Here is a 22,146-nt window from a genome sequence, read left to right on the forward strand (position 1 = left end):
GGGGAATAAAGCAAAGGCTGGAGTGTTTATACGAATGTTATAATATATGTGAGTGTGTCGGGCGGGGGTCACTTGTGCAGTCCGGCTCGCTTGGCCTCCAGCTCGTAGATGAGCAGGCGCCACATCTTCACCACGAACACCTCCGCCTCCTCGTCCAGCACCTGCCGGCCACGCCAACAATGTCATGCACCGATCATCACAACCAACATTACTCAAGTTCATGAAGTATTGTATCCTTATTAATCATTCGAGCCCGCAAGCTACAAGCCTCGCCTCGACTAGCTTTGGGATCGCCGTTCTAATACCTAATATTAAAGCATACTGATTTTATGAAACTACGTATATATATTTTTTTTTTCAATTAATAAATTTTATTCAATCAATTTTAATGGCCAGCTTTACCGATTACTGATAAGTCTCCGACAGCCTATCAGGAAGTTATCTGACGGATAAACTATAAGTTATGATTTAGTCTGCAGTGAGACGCGCTAGGCTAGTAGAGTAGTAGTGTGGTACCATCTGCACGTCGTCGAGGATGCCCTGCGGCGCGGAGCCGGCCACCACCTTGCTGCAGATGAAGTCCACCAGCGTGGGCTCCGGCTCGCCGATGTACTCGATGATCTTCTTGTTGATCCACGGCCGGATCTTCTTCTCCATCAGCACGTTGTCGATCTGCACCATGGAGAACAAAATGCCATCACTAAAAATCTCCTAAGAAAGTAACGCGCCAAAATGCGGGAGATGAGGAACGTTACTGATTCCGGCCTTTCACGCCTTTTTAAGACCCGCACAATTTTTGTAATACAAAAAATCGTTGACAGATATCCCAAAGAACCCAAACGCGATTTGGTCATGCCCACAGTAGGAATTTGAGCTAGAAAGAGGCGCCTGGGCTACCTGCATGATGGCATCTCCGCTCATACTTCCTTCCTCCGTGACGTGCACACGCGACACGTGTCCCGCAGAGACACGTGGCAGGCCGCCTGCTTGTAGCTCAGAGAACGTACGGTAGGCAAGAACAGTTACTACAACTAACGAGGCATTCGTAATCCTTGTCAAATCAAAACTAATCTGTCAAGATTTCTCTTGATCAATTGGTAATTTTATTTTGAAACACTAAAGATTACATAAACGCTCCACTCTTTATGTCATCAAACAAAATTTCCAAATTTTGTTTTTTTTTTTTTAGGCGGTTTTTAGTTTTCTTAATGATAATTTATGATATATATTTTATACTTTTTATACCTAAATCATAGGGCTGCATTTCAAAAAGCCAATCCGTCAGCATGGTCACGGGATGGCGGCCATGTTGGATTTAGGTCACGTAATTATTTTTTTCGTTTTCTCGACAGCAAACCCTTTACGATACCTATTTCATGGAGGTGGATATGTAACAGCCAGTCCGCCATCTTAGAGACACCGCCATATTGGATTTGTAATGGCGTTTCTTAGTTAGTCATGTATATCGACCCGCATCGAAAGACTAGGAAGTGGGTCAAATTAAGATTCCAAGATTTTCTTACATACATAGTTACAAGTGTAGCTAATATCAGCGTGTTAATTAACAAGTGTGCGGTGTGTGTATATGCGAGCGTGTACCTGTGCCGTGTCGAGCTTGTACTGGAAGAGCTGGTCCTTCTGCGTGGGGATCTTGTCGATGAGGCTCTTGATGTGCTTGCGCTTCTCCTCCGCGCTGCGGCTCTCCTTGTCGGCCGGCGTCGCCTCCCCGCCGCCACCCCCGCCGCCCCCGCCACCCCCGCCGCCACCGCCGCCGCCGCCGCCTCCAGGCTTCTTCGTCTTGTCCTTCTTGTCTTTAACAGCTGCAACGTACCATTACATCAAACCTACATCTCACCAGCCTTTTCACAACTAAGCATGTCAGGGTTGACTTCCAGTCTCACAGAATGCAGCGGAGTACTAATGTTTTATAAGGAGCGTCTGCCTATCTAATCTCCTGAATCTTGTAATCTGGGCAACCTAATATCCCTTTATAAGAGTGGTTGTCAGACTTTCTGCCTTCTAATTACCCGTAATGACTACCAAAGATTTTGAAATGACAGTCGGGACACACGAGTTTGTCGTGCATTTCGAAACAAGAAAGAACTCGTCATGACAATATGGTTACCCATCCACGGCCTGCACTGGTTAGACTCGGCCACGAGCTGTTGAACACCTACAAGTATGGCAATAGATAACATCGTGTCGTGTACATACGCCTGGTGTCGGGCGGCGGCGCGAGGTCGTCGTCGTCGCCCGCGAAGGCCGCGTGCACGCGCCGCACGCGTCCCGGCTCCGCTGCAACACAACATGAGTGTAGCGAGACCACACTTACTGTATTCATACACTCACATATTCTAGTTTCAAATTGTTGAGGCAAGATTAATATTCGATACTTATTTATTCAAGACAAAAATAAATAATGAATATATTATTATTCAAATTTTAAATGATATCTGTAGAGCACTCAATAAATAATTGCAATCTCTATATTTACATAAACAACTTATAAGTATAGTCCGCGCGGAACTACTTGTCCGCGTGGTATGTGAGCGGTGGGGCGGAGAGGCGAGGGCACTTGCTGTCATTACTCAGTTAGTACGTCCCGACCGAATCACTTACAAAATCTGTACCGTCAGCGTAGCTGTGTGTGCGTTCATAGACTTGCACAGATATAAATAATATTGAACGTGCATACGTTTTTTTTTTTTTTAAAGAAGGAAAGCCGATGTCATTAAATTATGTAAAAATTACTATGTTTAATTAATATGTTTACTATGCATAATTAGTATGTTTTTGGTTTTTTTTTTACTATTAATTATTAAATAATTAGATGGGTATAGTAAAAACTTCTAAGAGTTTAATTCTTATTCATTTATTGAACGCGATATCTTGAGATTGGTTATCACTGTCTAATCTCATGTGCATTGTGTGTAAGCAACCTTCCCCTCACCGCTGTCGTTACCTCAGGCGCGGCCGACTAGTGGCGCGCGGACTAAGGACATATTAAATGTGTGCCAGCATTTACATGCTTACGTACAACGTCTGTGTGTAAGACAGTTTACCTCGGCATATGTAGGTGGGTGGCGGCCGCCATGCTGTCCGGCAGCGTAATATACAGGTCACACAAATGTTAAATATTCATATTCACACATGTTTATATCAGGAGCATGCGTAATGTTGACATTATGATAAATTATAGTCGAGTTATACATTTCGATGGTACACAATATTTGAAATATATAAAAGAAATGGATCGCAGAATAAAGGTGAGGCGTGGGGCGGTCTCACCGTTGGGCGTGTCGGCGCCGGCGGGGCTGAGCTTGGCGTGGTGGTGCTTGAAGCTGATGGTGAGCGGCGAGCTGGCGGGCTCGGCGGGCGGCGGCGAGGGCGGGCGCGGCGGCGTGGCGGGCGCGTGCGGCGGCGTGGCGGGCTCGGGCTCGTCGGAGGAGGAGTCGATGGGCTCGGCCTCGGAGGGCAGCTGGCGCGCGGCGGCGAGGCGCAGCGTGCGCTCGTGCTTGGCGCGCGCGGCGAGGCGCTCGGCGCGGCGGCGCTCGGCGCGCGCGCGCTCGCGCTGCGCCTGCTGCTCGCGCTGCAGCGACACGTCGATGAGCAGGCGCGGCGCGTACAGCGCGTCGTGCGCGGCGCGGGCGCGCTCGAAGGCGGCGGCGGCGGCGGGGCAGCCGGGCGGCGCGGCGCCGCACACGCGGGCGCGCAGCGCGGCGAGCTCGGCCGCCTCGCGGGCTCGCTCGCGCACGTCGGCCTCGGCCTCGCGCACGCGCGCGCCCAGGCGGCGCTGCAGCTCCTTGCCTCTGCACGCCAGGTTAGGCTTTATCTCTACTCGACGCATCGAAGCGTAGTGTACGTGAACGACCCGTTTGTCGTAACATCATGTAACACTTATACGAAACTACATGCCTGGTAAATTCAGATTATAATTTACACGAGAAATTTTCTTTTTTTATTATTTTCCTGACTGATACCTTAATCGCGCCGATCTCTATACGTTACTACAAGGAAAGGAACGTCATGTCTTATCAACATTATATAATTTTGAGATTGTATAACGTAACAGAAGCAGTTATCTAAATGTCCCGAGAGATTTTGAAATTAATTTTTGCAAAATCTGTGACTTAATTGAACCATGCTACAGATTATAAAAGACTAGGTGCAGTGTTTTTTAAGCTTTACTATGTAGGCAAAAGCCCAGTAACGTAATAGACACAACGCCATCTATCGATTTCTAAGGAACATTTTTTTCATTCCCATAAAAAAAACCTCCCACTGTAAAAAACGTTTTCAACTCTCTATGCAATTCCTACAGTTTTACTCCACATGTATAGTGATGGTTGTGACTCACTTGTAGTACTTGTGGTCGTCGCGCTCGTCGTCGTAGTCCTCGAGGAACTCCTTGAGGCGCTTGGCCTCGCGCTCGCGCTCCTCCTCGCGGCAGCGCGAGCGCTCGCGCTCCTTCTCGTACTCCTTCGCCTTGCGCCGCTCGCGGCTCTCCCAGTTGCGCAGCCTGCAATGTACACGCGACGTGTCAGTGTACCCGCACACACACACCGCGTCACTACACTAGTGCACTCACCGCTCCTGGTAGGCGGCCTCCTTCTCGCGCGCCTTCTTCTCGAGGCGCTTCTTGTCGCGCGCCTCGTCCTCCATCTCCTTGTCGCGGCGCGCGTCGGCCTCGCTGCGGCTGCGGCCGCGCGACCGCTCGCGCTCCCGCTCCCGCGACCGCTCCCGCTCCCGGTCGCGCTCGCGCTCGCGCTCCCGCTCGCTGTTAACATCGCACTCGCTGTACTAGCACTCCAGCACCGGCGTCAGCACATGCACATATCCCACTCGAAGCACTCGATCATTTGTAAGTAATTTTGTTTTTTAAGTATAAATAAAAAAATAAAATTAAGTTACATAAATAGACACATAAATAGGTATGTTAAAGATTCATCCAAGAAAAACTATCGCCAGCATTTAATTTCTTCCAAAATATGTAACCTATATATATTTTTTTAATAAACCAATAGTCACATGACATGAATGTCATGATTGCAAGTATCGATACTTCAGCTACATGAGCATGGCCCGTGACATGTGGCACTGGCGTACCGCGCGGCGCGTGAGGCGCGGCGGATCTCGCGGCGCGTGCGGATGTAGGGGTGCAGCACCAGCATGCCGCGCGTGTTGCTCGCTACTACGCGCTTATCGCAAGCCGCTCGTTAAACTTACACCTCATTCCTTTTTAAATCAGTTCACTGTAAAAGGCGCACTACGCAACAAATACCTTGATTGTTGCCAATTGTTACTATGCAACGTTTGTACTGTCGATGACCTGAATTTTTGCAAGCATATTTGTGATATTTGTTTATTATCGTGTGGGCAGGTCGCGAGCGGGCAGGTCCGCGCGGACGGCGGGACGTCTGCGGCGGGGGTGACTACAAGGACTCACAGGACTGTCAGTGGTGGGTTACATATATTATAAATAATAATAATGCTAACATTGCACCCAATATTACCTACTACTTATTTCATTTTAGGTATTATTTAATGCGAATACAATTCCTCCAACGGTTTTTATTCCAAAATAATATTTTAATATTATAAAAATCGGAACCCTTCGTGCGCGATAACGACTCGCACTTGGCCGGTTTTTTTCGGTAGCAGGACAGAAAGAAATAATGTTGTGTATGAAATGTTTGAAACAATTTCATAATGAGTAGGTATATTGACGTTTTTAACGTTTTTAGCAAATTCAATACACGAGTATCTACGAATAATATTACCTATAGAAACGTTTACACACAAAAAATATACAGTCACTTATGAGACACACTGACGCAATAAAGATAAATCAAATTAAAAAAAACTTTATTTCAAACATCTTACAGCTTAAATTCTATTTAATGGGTAGGAGTGTCAAGTCGTGAAAAAACGGCTCCGTGATTTAATATTTTAGAAAAATAGTTATTTATTGATAATCGTGTTTAAAATCGTGTAATATAGTTAATAAGTGTATGTAACAGTGTTGTTAATATGTTTTTGTCGCAAATATTGAAAATTCAAAGCAAATGTGATTGAGTGAACCAGCTGTCAAACGGACAATTTGAAATCTGGGGAGTATTTTGTTTTTCTTTTATAATATTATTGTATCTTTGTGTTTATACACTATACAAACCACTTAAGTACACTGCTCATTGTTATGAGCAACGTCCCTACACACACATCGGCTCAGTTACTGTCTCCTTCTGCTTGACAATATTGTGGAAGCAGAATCGACGACGTTAACGTTCGCCGCAGACATTCAAACACTTCAATTATTTAATATATACACTCATACAACTATTAAGTATTACTATACTTTTCCATGATCAATCCTTCTATGTATTTCTATTAACTTCTGTTCTGTGTCAAACTTACAAACCAATTCCTTTGTTTGTACATAGTCAGTTTCACTTTTGTATTTTCTAAATAAAGTCAAACTTTTGTGTTTAATGTAATCTTCCTTAACTGTAGTCACTTATCTTGTTTAAAAAATATTTTTTTAACATTTTGATATTAATTCACCCTACCCACTTTAATTTTTATTTTTAGTTAAATTTTCTTTTGTGTTTTTTTTTCTTTTTCTACTAGTTCTCATTCTGTTTAATATTGCTCTTCCCTGATTGTGTCCTAAGAAACATATTTTGCCTGCCACTAAGCTGTTTCCTGTCACATTTCAGATAACTGAACTCAAAGTTTACAAAATGACAACCAGGAGGGCCGCTATCAAAGACTTGGAGGACAAGCTAAGGGCCACTCTGAAGGATCTTGAGGCATCAAGAACACTTTGTAATCAGTTACTGCAGGAAAGGGAGGACAGTGAGGTGGAAGTGAAAAATGTTGTCGACAAAAACACAGTCCTAAAAAATGACCTGGCCGAGCTGCATATACAGCATATGGACCTTCTAGACCAACATAACCAACTTCAGGCATTTGTATCATCTTTTCAGGAATGTAGTGAAACACATGAACTTACTTTAAGACGTATAACTGAACTCGAGCTTGAACTAAGTGAGGCCTACAACAAAATATCCTCATATGAGTCTGATTTAGCTCGGGTGCAAACTTCTGACACCCTAAATCGTTTCACTAAGTTGGTAGGAAGTACCACAGCTGTGGGCAGCTCTGCTGCAATTATAGACCTGACCGGTGATGATACCATCACACAATGTCCTTTAGTATTGAGTAAAAAAAAATTTAAAAAGTATATTAAGTATAACAAAATTATTAGGAAGTGCCGTTTAGCATTAAAAAAACAGAGTAGGGTAAAACACTGTGTTAATCTTAGAAGAGATAGGGTAAAGCTAGTCCAACAATTAAAAACCTGTTCTCTTGAGCTAGAACATTGCCAAGTTTCTCATGACTTAGACATAAAACAGTTGCATGAACAATTAATTGTGAAAGAAAATTTACTATCTGATATTTTCAGGAAATATGAGGAATCTCAACATGAACTGAGTATGCGCTTGTTGCAGGCTGGTAAGCTAGTGGATCTGGTGAAATACAGTGCAGAGAGATATGAGTCACTAACTAATAATCTTTCCTGTACCCGTGCTCACCCAATCCCAATCCCTGAACCCCGGCCTGTTACTACATTACTAGACCCTCCTCATACTGTTCCAATCATTCACAACACTAAGCAACACAAGTCAGTCTTATTTACAGATAAATTTGGTAAAGGTTTAGGCTCATATATTCAACACTCACTCCCACAAGAACATAATGTAACTAGTTATTGCTACCCAAACCTACACTTCAACAACATAATAAACAAGATAGTAAATACACAGTTTGATGCTAACACTACACTAGTTCTTTTGATAGGCAACAGTCTTGATGTAATTAAAAGTGACATTGCTTATGGTATCAACACCTTATTAAAACTAAATTTAAAAAACATAATGATTTGTGCACTCCCATATTCTGACTGTTTTTCTGACACTCAAAATAGTTATGTTCATACTCTGAACAATTTCATATACACATTGACATGTTGTCATAGGGACAAACTATTATTCTTTGACACTAACAAGTCTGTTAGTGAATTTCATTTGAGTAGGGAAAGCATGTTTTTCCCTAATAAATATAAAGATAATATAGCTACATTGATAGCATATAATATTAACATTGTCATAGCCAACAATATGACAAAATGTAGGATAAGCGACGAGCCAGTATTGACTAGTTATTCTAACAATACTGTGATTGATTGTTTAAACTAGGTTCTAAGACAATAGAAAAGCGTAGCGATAACCTCATCCTATTTCATCAGAATGTAAACCGTTTTTCTGGCAAAATATTAGACATTGAACTTTTAACTGATAAGTTTTCTATAGATATATTATGTCTTTGTGAGACATGGCTCAAGCCTGAGAAAATGTTATTTATAGTTCGGCCATTCAGAGAATGCGTTCCTGACACGTCGCGATTGAACTGACGACGTAACTTTGCAATGGCGTTGCAGTTACGATAAAAATATTTTTGCTGGTTGTTTACCGTTTTAACAATTGAGGAGCATTAAAACAACATTATTATATCAATAATCAATGAATGTTATTACGTCGTCAGTTCAATCGCGACGTGTCAGGAACGCATTCTCTGAATGGCCGAACTATAATATCAATAATTTCAAGGTTGCTAGTGTATTTAATAGGGTAACTGCAGAGGGTGGGGGTACATTGATATTGTGTAAAAATAACTTAAAATTTAAGGATAGAAGCGACATCACTTCGAGCTCTGTTAATCGCCTGTGCGAGGTAGCATGTGCAGAAATAGGAAGTCATTTATTCTTATGTGTATATAGACCACCAGCAAGTAACTTTTCATTATTTATTACAAATATGGAGGAAATACTTAGGAAGATTTTTAAGTCAAATAAACTAGTTTTCATTTGCGGTGACTTTAACATAGATATATCTTCTGAATCTTCTGATAAATATCAACTGTTATCTCTATTTCAATCTTTTAATTTAAAACATTTGTTTAATGAACCCACTAGAATTACACCATCTTCAAGTTCATGTTTAGACAATATTTTTACAAATTGTGTGGTTCAGCATTCTTCCATTATTGCTGGTGTGAGATCGGATCACTTGGGGCAGCTTGTTAGCTTTCCTGCTAATAGAAACACTCCGTCAAACATAGTAATAAAATACAGACAATTAACAGACAGAACCTTAGAAACCTTTAAAAATAATGTTGTCAATAAATTATGCAGTAGTTTTAAATCAGAGGACTCGAATACTAAATTTAATAAGTTATTTAACACACTTTGTCTAGAATTTAATAAATCATGTCCTATTAAGAAACTAAAAATCGACAATAAATTAAAATTCAACGAATGGTGTACAAAAGGGATTAGGATAAGCAGAGATGTATTGTATAACCTGTATCGAGAAAAATCAATGACATCTGATAAATCTTTTCATGATCATGTACGGAACTACTCTAAGGTATTCAAAAGTGTATGTATTCTTGCAAAGTCTAAATCAATTAGTGACAGAATAACTAAATCGGATAATAAAATAAAAACCGTTTGGAAAATAATAAATGCGGAAACGGGTCAAATTAAAGTCCGGGATACTGAACTATCGTTAACGATTAATGATGCAACTGTGTCGGATAATGTGCAGGTTGCTAACGCGTTTGATAATTTTTTCTCTAATGTACCAGTAGAGGTTACTAAATCACTTAACTCGTCCTCTACACTTGCAGAGGCATTACTAAAACAAAATTTTACTAAAGAAGTACCGGATTTCGGATTCCATTACATAACTTTTAATACAGTAAAAAAAGCTTTCAAAAACCTTAATTTAAAAAAAACGGAAGACTTATGGGGAATCTCTGTTAAAGCCCTGAGCTCCGTGATTGACAATATTGCACCAATACTCAGTCAAATATTTAACTCGTGTATAGATGAAGGCACCTTTCCTGATTTGATGAAACACAGTAAGGTCATTCCAATATTTAAGTCAGGTTGTAAGAAAAATCCGTCAAATTACAGACCCATTTCTATTCTCCCGGCTCTAAGTAAAATATTCGAAAGGATCATGCTTGATCAGATGTTAAACCATTTTAACTTAAACGATATACTGCACGACCGTCAATTCGGCTTTACAAAGGGTAGGTCCACTACGGACGCAAGTGCGCGGTTAGTCACTCAGATTTTGGAAGCCTGGGAGAGTTCGCAGGATGCCGTCGGTATATTCTGTGATCTCTCCAAGGCGTTTGATTGTGTGGACCACGATACACTCATTTCTAAGCTGAGACACTACGGCATTCGTGGAAAATCTCTTGAACTTGTCCGGTCTTATCTATCCAACAGACAGCAAAAAGTGGATGTCTGCGGCTCAACATCTTCGGGGACAGTTGTAAAAATGGGCGTGCCTCAAGGCTCTATACTGGGTCCATTTCTGTTCCTAGCTTATATAAATGACCTTCCATTTGTGTTGTCTGATATTTCGGATGTTATTTTGTTTGCGGATGACACTTCCCTTGTTTTTAAAGTTAAGCGTAAGAACCCCAATGTTAGTCACATTAATGAAAGCCTAGAAATTCTCTCCAAATGGTTCGCAGCCAACAATTTATTATTAAACGCTTCCAAGACTAAATGTCTTAAGTTCTGTTTGCCTAACGTCACTGCGGTTGAAACAAATATAATGCTCGATAACAGCAAATTAGAGTTAATTAACAGCACAGTATTTCTGGGCATTACCATTGACAGTAAATTGCAATGGGGTCCCCATATATCCTCCCTATCAGGGCGACTTGGTTCTGCTGCTTTTGCAGTCAGAAAAATCAGACAACTGACCGATATAGCTACGGCCAGGCTTGTATACTTCGCCTATTTCCATTGCGTGATGTCATATGGCATTCTGCTATGGGGGGCAGCGGCTGATGTCCAATCAATTTTCGTTTTGCAAAAAAGGGCGATCCGAGCGATCTATGGCATGGGCTCTCGCGAATCTCTTAGAGAATTCTTTAAGGAAATTAATATACTTACATTACCTTCCTTGTATATTTTTGAAAATATTATGTTTGTTCGCAAAAACATCCATAAATTCACAGTTAAAAGTGACATTCACCAGATAAATACACGTAACAAACATAAATTAGTGGTTCCCAAGTTTAGGCTAACAAAAACAAATAAGTCGTTCTTAGGGAATTGTGTACGTTTTTATAACAAGCTACCTAAATGTATCCTTGATCTCACGGATAAAAAGTTTAAGAATGTAGTTAAAAACATTTTGATTAAAAAGGCGTATTATAAAATTCAGGATTACATTAATGACAGTGATGCCTGGCGCTAAATTAATATTGTTTTTTCTTTTTCTCTGCACATGTGGCTTCCCCGGCGACCACGGGCACGGGAGTGCCTCCGCCCAGACCAGCCAAGCCCAAGCCAGCAAGACCCCAAATTGCATTGTATAATAACTTGGTTACCCAATATATTTTTTCTTTGAATTGTATAAATTATTTTTCCAGTAAAGATTGCACTAAAATTATTTTGTATAATTTATTAATACATTTTTAGCTCAATTTGGATTGTATAACATTCTCAGGGCTAGTTAGAAAACTGTATGTCTGTAATTATTTTTATTTTCTTTTAAAAAGAGTGTCCATGGAGTTTCTTGCCGGTTCTTCTCCATGAGACCAACTCTTTGGAACCGTGCACCTAACTTTGACGTTTCGAAAGAGCTTTCATAGGCCTATTTGAAATAAAAAATTTTGAGTTTGAGTTTGAGTTTGAGGAGTCGGTATTTAGAGGGAAAAACAACAAACTAGCATTTGATTGGTCGCGACAAGATGACGTCACTGTGAGCGTCGGCAAAGCGCGCGAACATCATCTGTTTGTTTGAGTCAGTATCTCATGAGAGCTGTATCTCATGAACCGTAATAGTTAGAGAGTTGAAATTTTCACAGATGATGTATTTCTGTTGCCGCTATAACAAAAAATACTGAAAACTAGAATCTAATGAATATTTTGGAGGACTCCCGTACAACAAACGTGATTTTTTTGCTAATTTTTGCTCGATTTCGATAAGAATATGTATATAATATTAGTTTGGATGGTACGGAACCCTTCTTGCGCGAGTCCGACACGCACTTGGCCGGTTTTAATTATTTCTTCCTTCAATGCAGCTTCTTGCTTGGTGTATTCTGCTGTTTCTTTACAAAACTCGAACTTAATGGGCCTGGAATAATGTGTTGAAGAAGGTGCTGGGTTTTCCCATATGGTGCTATTATTAGAAACTAATTTAAGAGGGACAAGACTTGACATGAAAACCGTTGAATCACTGAAGTCTACATCTTCACTCCTTTGTGAACTTCGTTACGGGTAGTCAGAAGCCAGTAAGTCTGACACCAGTCTTACCAAGGGGTATTGTGTTGCCCGGGTAACTGGGTTGAGGTCTGAGGAGGTCAATTAGGGCAGTCGCTCCTTGTAAAACAAACACTGGTACTCTGTTACATCCGATTAGACTGGAAGCCGACCCCAACATAGTTGGGAAAAGGCTCGGAAGATGATGATTGTTATATAAAAAATGTAATATATTTCTTGTAATATAACAAAATACATATATGCTTATTTTGTCATAACATCACGCTTTATATTCCCCGAAGGGTTCGGCAAAGTAGTTTACTGCACAAAAGTATACTGTCATTTCGCCAGTAGTATATTTAAGTCCCAAGTAGTAGGGGCGAGCCTAACACACGGTTGGGGCCCTTGGGGCGCGCGGCGGGTTTTTTTTTATTAAAAATGACATTTTGTATTAATTTCAATAGAAAAACTCAGATAAACTCGTTAATAATGTGAGATAATTCAACTTTAAAATTGTAAACTTTGAAGCATCGTAGGCGTCAAGGCCGCAGGGATACGCAAGCAATTTATATTTTGTCGTATTAACAACAATAGATACTTACTAGAATATAAGATTTGGTTGCTATACTTTGATACTGAACGGAGAAAAAAAATAAAATAGATTTTCTCCCATACATTTTTATTTTCGATATTTTTTTTTTACATGAAGGAGAAGTTTTTTTGGAAAGTTGTAGTAATAAGTATTAATCAGTGTTAAATTTCCTATACGAAACAATTTTTAGTTTAGTTAAATATGCATTTTCGATCCTATGTCCACCTTTTTAAAAATCCGGACCACTGTGCCGCGCCCCGCGGGTACTACTGCCCGTACCGGATTAAATACAAAACTATAATGAACAACCTTTTGCAACGTCGCTGTTTATTGGCAGATCACATCCCCCGCTCGGCCGTCCTGTAAGTTAGTTTAGGCTAAGTAAGTAACTGATAAATACCGTTCTCTTTCTCGTTCTCTTTCTCGCTCGCGTATCTCCCTTTCCCGCTCTCGTTCTCGCTGCTCCCTGCAACACGACAATATTCATCACTGCAGTGCACTACCGTGCGTGTGTACCGCGCATATAGCCCGTATATGTACCGCGCATATACCCCGTGTATGTACCGTGCGTGTGTACCGCGCATATACCCCGTGTATGTACCGCGCATATACCCCGTGTATGTACCGCGCATATACGCCATGTAGGTACCGCGCGTGCAGCACCTCCTTACCTTTCTCTCTCACGTTCTCGCTCGCGCTCACGCTCTCTGTCTCGCTCCCTCTCTTCTCGTTCTCGTTCCCGCTCCTTGTCGCGTTCCTCGCGTCTGTTGTCTTTACTCCTGACAAGAACATGAACAATCTTATGTAAATCACAAGTACTTAGGCATAGTAAACATTGCAGCAGGCAATGCTGAGGTGCTGCGGCTGGCGGTACCTGGAGGCGCTGCGGCGGCGGCGCTCCTTGTCCCGCGGCTCGCGCTCGCGGTCCTTGTCGCGGTCGCGCTCCTTGTCGCGCTCGGCGGCGCGGTCGCGGTCGGCGACGCGGTCGCGGTCGCGGTCGGCGGCGCGGTCGCGGTCGCGGGGCCGCTCGTCGGGCTTGTCGTCCTTGGGGTCGCGCTTGCGCCGCACCACCACGTCGGCCTCCTCCTGCGCCCAAACGTGCGGCTCAGTGCGCGTCGGCGCCGGCTCTCGCCGATGCACGCGAACAATAGCAACGCCCGAGCCGCGCTCACGCGCCCGCCAGCGGCGTGGGGCCGTGAGCGCGGCGCCGGCGGGAATAAGTCGAGCAAATCAATTTCATACGATTGACGCTGGGCGGGCTAGCACGCGAGTGAACGAGCGACAAGGCGGCGCCGCTCCCCGCCGAGGCCGCTCCGCCGCATCTGAAAATCGCCACCTACTGACCAGTCGCGCTAACACACGCTACTCACACGTCCGGCTCCGGCAGTGGTGTGCGTCCGCTGGCAGCGAGCCGCTCCCAGCGGACGCGACCACACTTACTCGCTAGTTACAGTACAGCTCATGGCTGCCGGCTGAACAAGCTCGTCGTTGCGACACGGTTTACATTGCACATACGCTGAATCTGAATACAACAATAGTGTTTTGAGGATGCAATACATCTGGATTAGTCGGAGTACAAGCCCAGCGGGCGAAGCGGCGCGGCCGGCTGGGGTGAACCCTCACCGCCGTTGTGTCGGTGTGTGTGTTTTTGTACATAGTGGAGTGCGTGTGTTTGTACGTGTGCGTGTATTTGAGTATGTGTTTATGTGAGTGTTTGTGTATGTGTGTATGTTAGTGTGTGTGTGTGTGTGTGTGTGTGTGTGTGTGTGTGTGTGTGTGTGAGCGGATGTGTTGACGTGTGCGAGTGCGGGTGTGTAGCAGGCGGATGTGTGCGTGTGTGCGAGTATGACTCACCTCAGGGTCCGGGCGCGGCGCGGGCGGCGGGCGGCACCTACCACCGCAACAACGTCAGTGCGCAACACCACCACTGCAACGCTTTATTACACGCACGCGCCTCGCTCTCATACTGCCTCACTGCCTACTCTTCCATGTACGAGTAACTACATACGTACGGTCCCTATCTAATGTCGACACTGTGCCGATAGGCGGCGTCTAACTGCCTCATCCTAACGTACTCTATACCCACATACCGCGATCATTTCACTAATATTACAGGATATACATGGCACTAGTGAGCTTGCCACTTTCTAATATCGTTATGTAAAACACACTAGCTCCACAATATGAGCAAGTCTATACTAAAGAACAGTTCCCAAATTACCTGAAGAGGTTATAATTTTTTTTTTTTTTTTACATCTCTGTGTGAACAGTATTACAAATAAATTGAAATCCAATACCAATACCTGTGTATAACAATAATATCTAATAAGAATAATTATGATGAATATCGTGTAATAAAGCGTTGAGCAGAAAACCATTAGTTAAACATATCATAACGATGTCCATGTCATCTGCTCCCGGGCACCATACACCCGGGCGAGTGGGAGGAGCGGGGTGAGGAGGGGCGGGCAGGGGTGCGTGGCGCGGGCGGGGCGGGGTGGGGGGAGGGGGGGGAGGCAATACGGCGGGCACGCGCTTACCTTCATGCTCTCGCGGAACTTGCCGATCTCACGATGTATGACATCGCGCTTCTCCTCCGATATGTCGGCCTCTTCCAGCACTCGGGCAGTCTTGGAGATGGCCTCCTCTGCGAACACAAGGCACGGTGTGAGCGTGGGGGTGTCAGTGTGTGGGTGAGCGCGGTGTGTGCGTGCGACTCACCCTTCTGCAGCAGCTCGTAGTTGTTGATGTCGTCCTGGTAGTCGCGCACGATCTGCGCGAGCCGGCGCTCGGCCGCCTCGTCCAGCGCCCGCTGCCGCGCGTCCAGGTACGACGCCTCGCCCTCCGTGCCCGGCGCGCCCTCCTCCTGCCCCAGCCGCGACCGCTGCTCCGCTGTGAGCACACCGCACCGTCAGACACGCGCTCGCATGGCGTTACACACCCTAGCAGCAAGCCAGTAAGGCACTCACTCTTGTAGGTGTCGACGAGCGCCTGCATCTTGCCGTCGGTCTTGGCGAGCAGCGGCTTGTCGGCGACGGGGCGGCTGTTGAGCAGGCGCACGCAGCGCAGCGCCGCCTCGGGGCTGGCGAACTCGCTGAAGCCGAAGGTGGAGACTCGCTTCCAGCTGAGCACGGGCCCGCAGGCGGCCAGCAGCGAGCGGATCATGGCGTCGGGCGCGCGCGACGAGATGTTGCCGATGAACACGGTGACGGGCGGGCCCTCGGCCTCCTTGGCGCCGTTGTTGCGCGTGGGCCCGCGCGCGATGACCGCCTTGCCCTGCGCCGGCGCCGGCAGCAGCGCGCCGCGCCCGCCGCCCGCCGCGCCGCCCACGCCCGCGCCGCCGCCGTACGCGCCCACCATCACCTGACCGATCATATGCAATACCTACTTTACATTGTCCAACATAGCATCTAGCATTTCGTATCACCATTGCTCGTGTATGAGGCATATAAAAAAAACATTAAATGGATTTGATTTGATTTGAAACATTGTTAAAAAAGTTCTTCTTCAATACATAAGAACGCCGCGTCTGTTCGCGATTAACTCAAAAACGATTTTCAAGCAGTTTTCATTACTTGATATGCGTGATTCTCGAGGAAGGATTTAGAATATAATTTGTTAAGTATTTGTAACTATAAAAATACTTCCGAAGTGGTCTCACTGTCATCAGGACCAGGATCTGAAGATAGAAACGCTGAGAAATCGAAATCATCTCTCCAAAATTGTAGGCACACACATCGGCCAAAACTTGACATTCAGGCATGTTAGCGACAATGCAACCACTTTGGCAGTTTTCAAGCAAAAGAAAATCATTGAAATAATCTCTGAGATACTTTATTATAATCATATATCATAATAATCATTTCATCACAAATGTATGGAAAGACAGATATAGAACTCAAATACTACCAAGCACAGTGCTACATGTTGGTGCTATAATAAATATATTCAGGTGAATGTGTTCTATAGGAAAACAGCACTTGTTTTTTGTTTTGGACCAAAATGCATTCTTTGGCCATTTTTTTTCCCTTGTCACTTGGTTAGAATCTAGTAGACAACTATACTGACAGAAAGACTTTAGTGTGAACATTGCTAATCCAGTGTAACATATATTCTATCAATGATACTTAATGCATATAACAACATTTGTATAAGAAAAAATACCATGCCATAGCAGGGATCCTTAAGAAAAAGATAGCTATCCGGGATATATTGATTTTATATGATAATTTTTAAACTTTTTTTCAAAGCTAACCCAGAAGCTCTTAACAGTACATAATGGCTTATGTTTAACTGATCACCAGATATAGTAACAAATAGCAGACAACAATAGTAAATGATCACCAAAATGAAACTCGCATTTTAATGTAAAACTATAACCAAAGTTTTAACACTTTGCTATCCTATTTAAGTGAAATTACTCCAAAATAAATCATGCGTAAGCCAAAAATAGTAAATGATCACCAAAATTAAACCACCATTTTAAAGTAAGATTATAACCAAAGTTTTTAAATTCTGCTATCCTATTTAAGCAAAATGAGTCCAAATAAATCATTGTTATCCCAAAAGTAGTAAATGATAACCAAAAGTAGTAAATGATCATCAAAATTATACTAGCATTTTAATATAAAATGATAATCAAAGTTTTTACATCTTGCTATCCTGTTTAAGTAAACTGACTCCCAAAAAAATAAGTTTGGCCTGATACAATAAATGTAATAACATTATGGGGACCCTTTTCCTGCACTAGGGTGGAAAATTGTCTATTGCATGCCTCTAAACAGTGCGATAACAGTGTGTTTTCGAGGGAGTGTATTGAGAAACACATTCTTCTTCTTCTTTCTCCTGCCCTGTTCTCAATTTTACTTGGGGTCGGCGCAATATGTCATTTCCTTCCATTTTCCCCTGTCACTCGTCATACTGACACTCACGCATGCATTGCAAGCCGGACACATAACTTAATAGGGCATCATAATACTTTATTTGGTAATAAGCCTACATTTTATGGCAATCACAGTGACTTATTTAGGCAAAAATAATACATTAATTTGGTTGTCAAGAGTTGGTGATCATTTACTAAATTTGGTGGTCGAATACAATTTAAAGTGAAGTCGTGATTAAAATAGCTGGTACTATTACATTTTTAGACTTTATTTTTCTGGTGTTCAGTAGATATTTCTGGTTACAAAACTAAGGGTATCAAAGCATTTTATGGTGGTCATTATATTTGTTCCCGTACATAATCATGTTCTCACATTGATTGCTCCAACATTTTCACTTATACACTGCTACAGAAGGAATAATTATGATTATCTAATACTAGATTATTTTCAAATCAGACCAGTAGTTCCTGACAGTAACACATTCAAGAAAACTAAATTATTTGGCTACTGTATAAAGAACCCACGTTTTCATATGCAAACTGGCCTCTGTCCGTATTAGTTTGGATAATCCAAATTCGAGTGCATTTTGAAATCCCTAATGTATGGTCACATTAGGACTTGACAACATGAGATATTAGTCAACTTCAAGAGACTGCGGAATGTGGCAGCTCACTGAACAGTAACAATTGTGCCCCCGGGCCCTCCACTCATCTGTTGCTCACGGACCCACACACAATAAGTTACAACTGAGTTAAGTCTATTTGGTGTTCACCTCCAGCAAGCTAGCTTTCCTTCATTATTTTGTGTTTCTGATATGAGAATAGTTTTGGTCACTTACCACACCTGGCTACTTAGAAGATTTTATAAAGTTCCATGGTGATACTGACTATTATCTCATGTTTCTCATTCTCGTACTAAACCTGCATACCAATTGCATTTGTCAGTATTTGTCTCATCAAAAGTATTACATGTAAGCACAAACAAAGCTTTGTTACCCTTCTCTCTTCTATGCTCTATGCTCTATTGTAATTAACAATAGTTTGAAAAACTGTGTCTGTACTATAGTATATTAAAACTTAAATAAAAAATGGTAAGTATTATAGTAATTTAGGAATGCGGAATAGAGTGTGACATGAATGAGTAGAGGAGGAGCGCTGAGGGCGGCTGAGGGGCGGCTGAGGGGCAGCAGGCAGCAGCCAGCGCCGCCGGAGCGAGGTTACCTGGTGCGGCACTTACGTGTGTGGGCATCTGCATTGTGACCACGCCTGGGGCGATTCCGTACGGCACCATTGGCGGTCGGGGCGGGAATGACATCTTACCGCCAAACTCCTGTGCTTACGGCTTTCCTCCTCTGTCTTGTCGAACGCCAGGTTTTACCACTAAACGTCCACCGGTGACGCGTACACTTTTTTAAATAATTTTACTAAGTCACTAGCCACTAATGCTGACATTTAATATAAATACTCTTTACTAACTAGAATTATAAATTGAAAACAACTAAAATCTCACTATAAAGCACAATTTATTAGATTCACTTTTATCACCAACATGGTTACTTTTTTTTTTTTTTTTTTTTTTTTGCCCATAGGGCAGGCTAAAGTCTTTCGACCATACTGCCTAGTCTTTCGTAGGTATTTATTTCTTTCGTAATATTTTTTAAAAATTTTGTCATACGTGTTTAATTCATGTCAAATCAATAATTTTTTGTCAAGTCATTGTCTTCTTTTATTATCCAGGTTTTTTTTTTTTTTCCCTAATCCAGCCGTTAAAGGCATAATTTCATGTCAAGTCATATCAATTTTTTTTTTTTTTTTTAAAGACATTGTCAACGTATTTTTTACGTCAAGTTGATGTTATTTAAAGGTTTCACCTTTTTCCAACATGGTTACTTTGGCAGCCATATTGTTTTTTTAAACTGTTGTTTTTCGATTCGTTCAGAAACAGTCCAAGTGTTAATTACTCATACTTTATTCCGGTAAAATTATTAAAATAAAAATATTGTATTTATTTTTCGCTTTATTTGCTGGCTCTAAATAAATTAAACTAACTTTTTCCTGCGGTACCATCCGCGTCCTGCACTTTGCTCGTTGACGTTTTGCCAAATATGGCAAAATATGGCCCCAGAATTATTACTTATTACCAATCAAGACCATCATCATCATCCTCCTGCCCTTATCCCAATTTCATTTGGAATCGGCGCAGCATGTTTTCTTCTTCCATACTCTTCTATCTGTCGTCATCTCACAAGTAACATTCTTTCTTACCATATCTACTTTCACACAATCCATCCATCGTTTTTTTGGTCTTCCTCTTCCACTATATCCGTCCACGTTTATACTCATCACCTTCCTCACAACATGACTTTCATTCCTCCGCATCACATGCCCATACCACGACAGCCGGTTTCCACGCAGTTTTTCTGATACCGGCGCCACTTTCAAACTTCCTCTTATATACTCATTCCTCACTCTATCTATTCGCGTAACCCCACACATACCTCTTAACATTCTCATCTCTGCCGCATGCAATTGTCTTTCATTCGTCGCTTTTGTGGGCCAGCACTCTGATCCATACAAGACAGCAGGTCTGACCATACGCTTGTAAATTTCCCCCTTAAGTTTAAGGGGAATACGAGGGTCACAAGTTGTTCCCGTTACCTGCCGCCATTTCATCCATCATCATCATCATCATCCTAGCGTTGTCCCGGTTGCCCTTCCGGGCCCGGGGTCCGCTTTCCTGCTTCTTCTCCTCCACTTCGCTCGGTCTTCGGCATCCCTGGTGGTTATAGTCCATTGGCACGCATGTCATCCCTTACGACGTCAAGCCAGCATTTCCTGGGTCTACCCAGTCTGCCCCGGCCGGGCGGAGGCGCCATGGCTAGACATTTGTTCCCCACGTAAGTGGCCGGTTTCCGTAAAACGTGTCCATACCAGCGTAAGCGACACTCTTGCAGTTTGTCTGCAATGTCACGGACATGAAGGCTGCCGCGGATGCGCGAGTTCCTAACGCGGTCTTTCCGCGTAACTCCACACATCCAGCGCAGCATTTTCATCTCCGTGACCCGCAGCTCCTGCTTGTGCCGCTCAAGCACAGGCCACGCTTCACTGCCATACAAAAGGACAGGCCTAATGATGGATTTATAGACCTGTCCCTTCAGCTTAACCGGCATTTTAGGGTCACAAATGACACCAGACACCTCACGCCACTTGGCCCATGCCGCCGAAATTCGTGCCCTGACGTCGCAATCGATGCCATCAGACGCGTGAAGGACAGATCCCAAGTACCTGGCCTGGTCCGTCTGCTCAACCATATTACCGTCTATGCAGACGGAGGTGGGATCTGTCGAGTTGCAGGCCACGTACTCAGTCTTCCCCACATGCAGCTGCAAACCGCCGTTCTCGAGTGACTCCTTCCACATGTTAACACGCTGCACCAACCGTCCCTTGTCCGCGTCTGCCAGCGCGATGTCGTCAGCATACATGAGCAACCACGGGGGCTGCTCATGCGCATCTCGGATGCTTTCGGACAATGAGTCCAGTATCACGCTGAACAGAAACGGGCTAAGGACGGAGCCCTGGTGTACTCCAACGGTAACAGGGAAGGGTGTAGTGTCACCAACAGCGGTCCGAACCACTGAATCGGAATCCCGGTACATGTCTCGGATAATGTCAACATAGACTTCTGGCACCCCTTTGGACCGCAGCGCCCACGGGATCATCATGCGAGGAACACAGTCGAAGGCCTTCTGCATGTCCAGAAAAAGGAAATGCAGAGGTGTGTTCTTCGCCCTGTATTTCTCCATCACAATCCTTAGGGCGAAAACAGGGTCCATGGTTCCATGACCAGGGCGGAAGCCATACTGACAATCCGAAACAATGCACTCCTGCCGGAGCCGAGAGTCAACGATCCGCTCAAAGAGCTTCATGGTGTGGGACATGACCTTTATACCGCGATAGTTTCCACACTCCTGCACAGACCCCTTGCCTTTAAAGACTGGAGTGATGACACTCCGTCTCCATTGGTTCGGGATCCGGCCGGTGTCCCATACGCGGTTAAATAGGTTTGTTAGGATGCCCACCCCACGAGGCCCCATAGCTTTCCATACTTCGATGGGGACTCCATCGGCTCCGACAGCTTTCCGATTTTTCATGCGGCGAAGAGCCAACTGGACTTCGTCAGGCGTTATCGGTGGCACCAGTCCTTGATTCGGAGGGAGGTCCGGTGGCTGCACTTCTCTGTGCTGCTTATTCAGCAGCTCGTGGAAATAAGAGCGCCATCTCTCCTTCACCGCGAGGTCCTCGCATAACAGGTTGCCG

General features: G+C 43.7%; 2 protein-coding genes across 3 annotated transcripts; one reads left to right on the forward strand and one right to left on the reverse strand.

Annotated features, from left to right (window-relative positions):
• Window positions 1-23: 23 nt before the first annotated feature.
• Window positions 24-19,411, reverse strand: LOC124643143 (RNA-binding protein 25-like). 2 transcript variants are annotated; one of them, XM_047182014.1, is made up of 15 exons: window positions 19,067-19,411; window positions 18,669-18,750; window positions 15,917-16,310; window positions 15,669-15,839; window positions 15,488-15,594; window positions 13,822-14,033; window positions 13,619-13,726; window positions 13,348-13,413; window positions 4,589-4,777; window positions 4,358-4,519; window positions 3,289-3,809; window positions 2,215-2,295; window positions 1,600-1,820; window positions 517-672; window positions 24-161 (listed from the first exon to the last, which is right to left on the reverse strand). In XM_047182014.1, the coding sequence occupies exons 3-15, from the start codon at window positions 16,305-16,307 to the stop codon at window positions 69-71; spliced, it is 2,478 nt and encodes an 825-aa protein (XP_047037970.1). In that variant the 5' UTR covers window positions 16,308-16,310; window positions 18,669-18,750; window positions 19,067-19,411; the 3' UTR covers window positions 24-68. The 2 variants fall into 2 exon arrangements, with proteins under 2 accessions (XP_047037970.1, XP_047037969.1); XM_047182013.1 differs by lacking the exon at window positions 18,669-18,750.
• LOC124643144 lies at window positions 6,354-10,472 on the forward strand. Its single transcript, XM_047182015.1, has 2 exons — window positions 6,354-8,422; window positions 8,652-10,472. The coding sequence occupies exon 1, from the start codon at window positions 6,741-6,743 to the stop codon at window positions 8,256-8,258; it is 1,518 nt and encodes a 505-aa protein (XP_047037971.1). The 5' UTR covers window positions 6,354-6,740; the 3' UTR covers window positions 8,259-8,422; window positions 8,652-10,472.
• Window positions 19,412-22,146: the final 2,735 nt, after the last annotated feature.

The sequence above is a fragment of the Helicoverpa zea genome, chromosome 26 (genome assembly GCF_022581195.2).
Source record: "Helicoverpa zea isolate HzStark_Cry1AcR chromosome 26, ilHelZeax1.1, whole genome shotgun sequence".
Taxonomy (NCBI): domain Eukaryota; kingdom Metazoa; phylum Arthropoda; class Insecta; order Lepidoptera; family Noctuidae; genus Helicoverpa; species Helicoverpa zea.

Coding starts and splice junctions, on each gene's coding strand:
- LOC124643144 (XM_047182015.1), top strand. CDS start 6,741: ATGACAACCAGGAGGGCCGCTATCAAAGACTTGGAGGACAAGCTAAGG.
- LOC124643143 (XM_047182013.1), bottom strand. CDS start 19,144: ATGTCATTCCCGCCCCGACCGCCAATGGTGCCGTACGGAATCGCCCCA. Junction 16,311..19,066: donor CAATGCAGATGCCCACACAC/GTAAGTGCCGCA, acceptor ATGATCGGTCAG/GTGATGGTGGGCGCGTACGG. Junction 4,520..4,588: donor GAGGCCGCCTACCAGGAGCG/GTGAGTGCACTA, acceptor TGTACATTGCAG/GCTGCGCAACTGGGAGAGCC.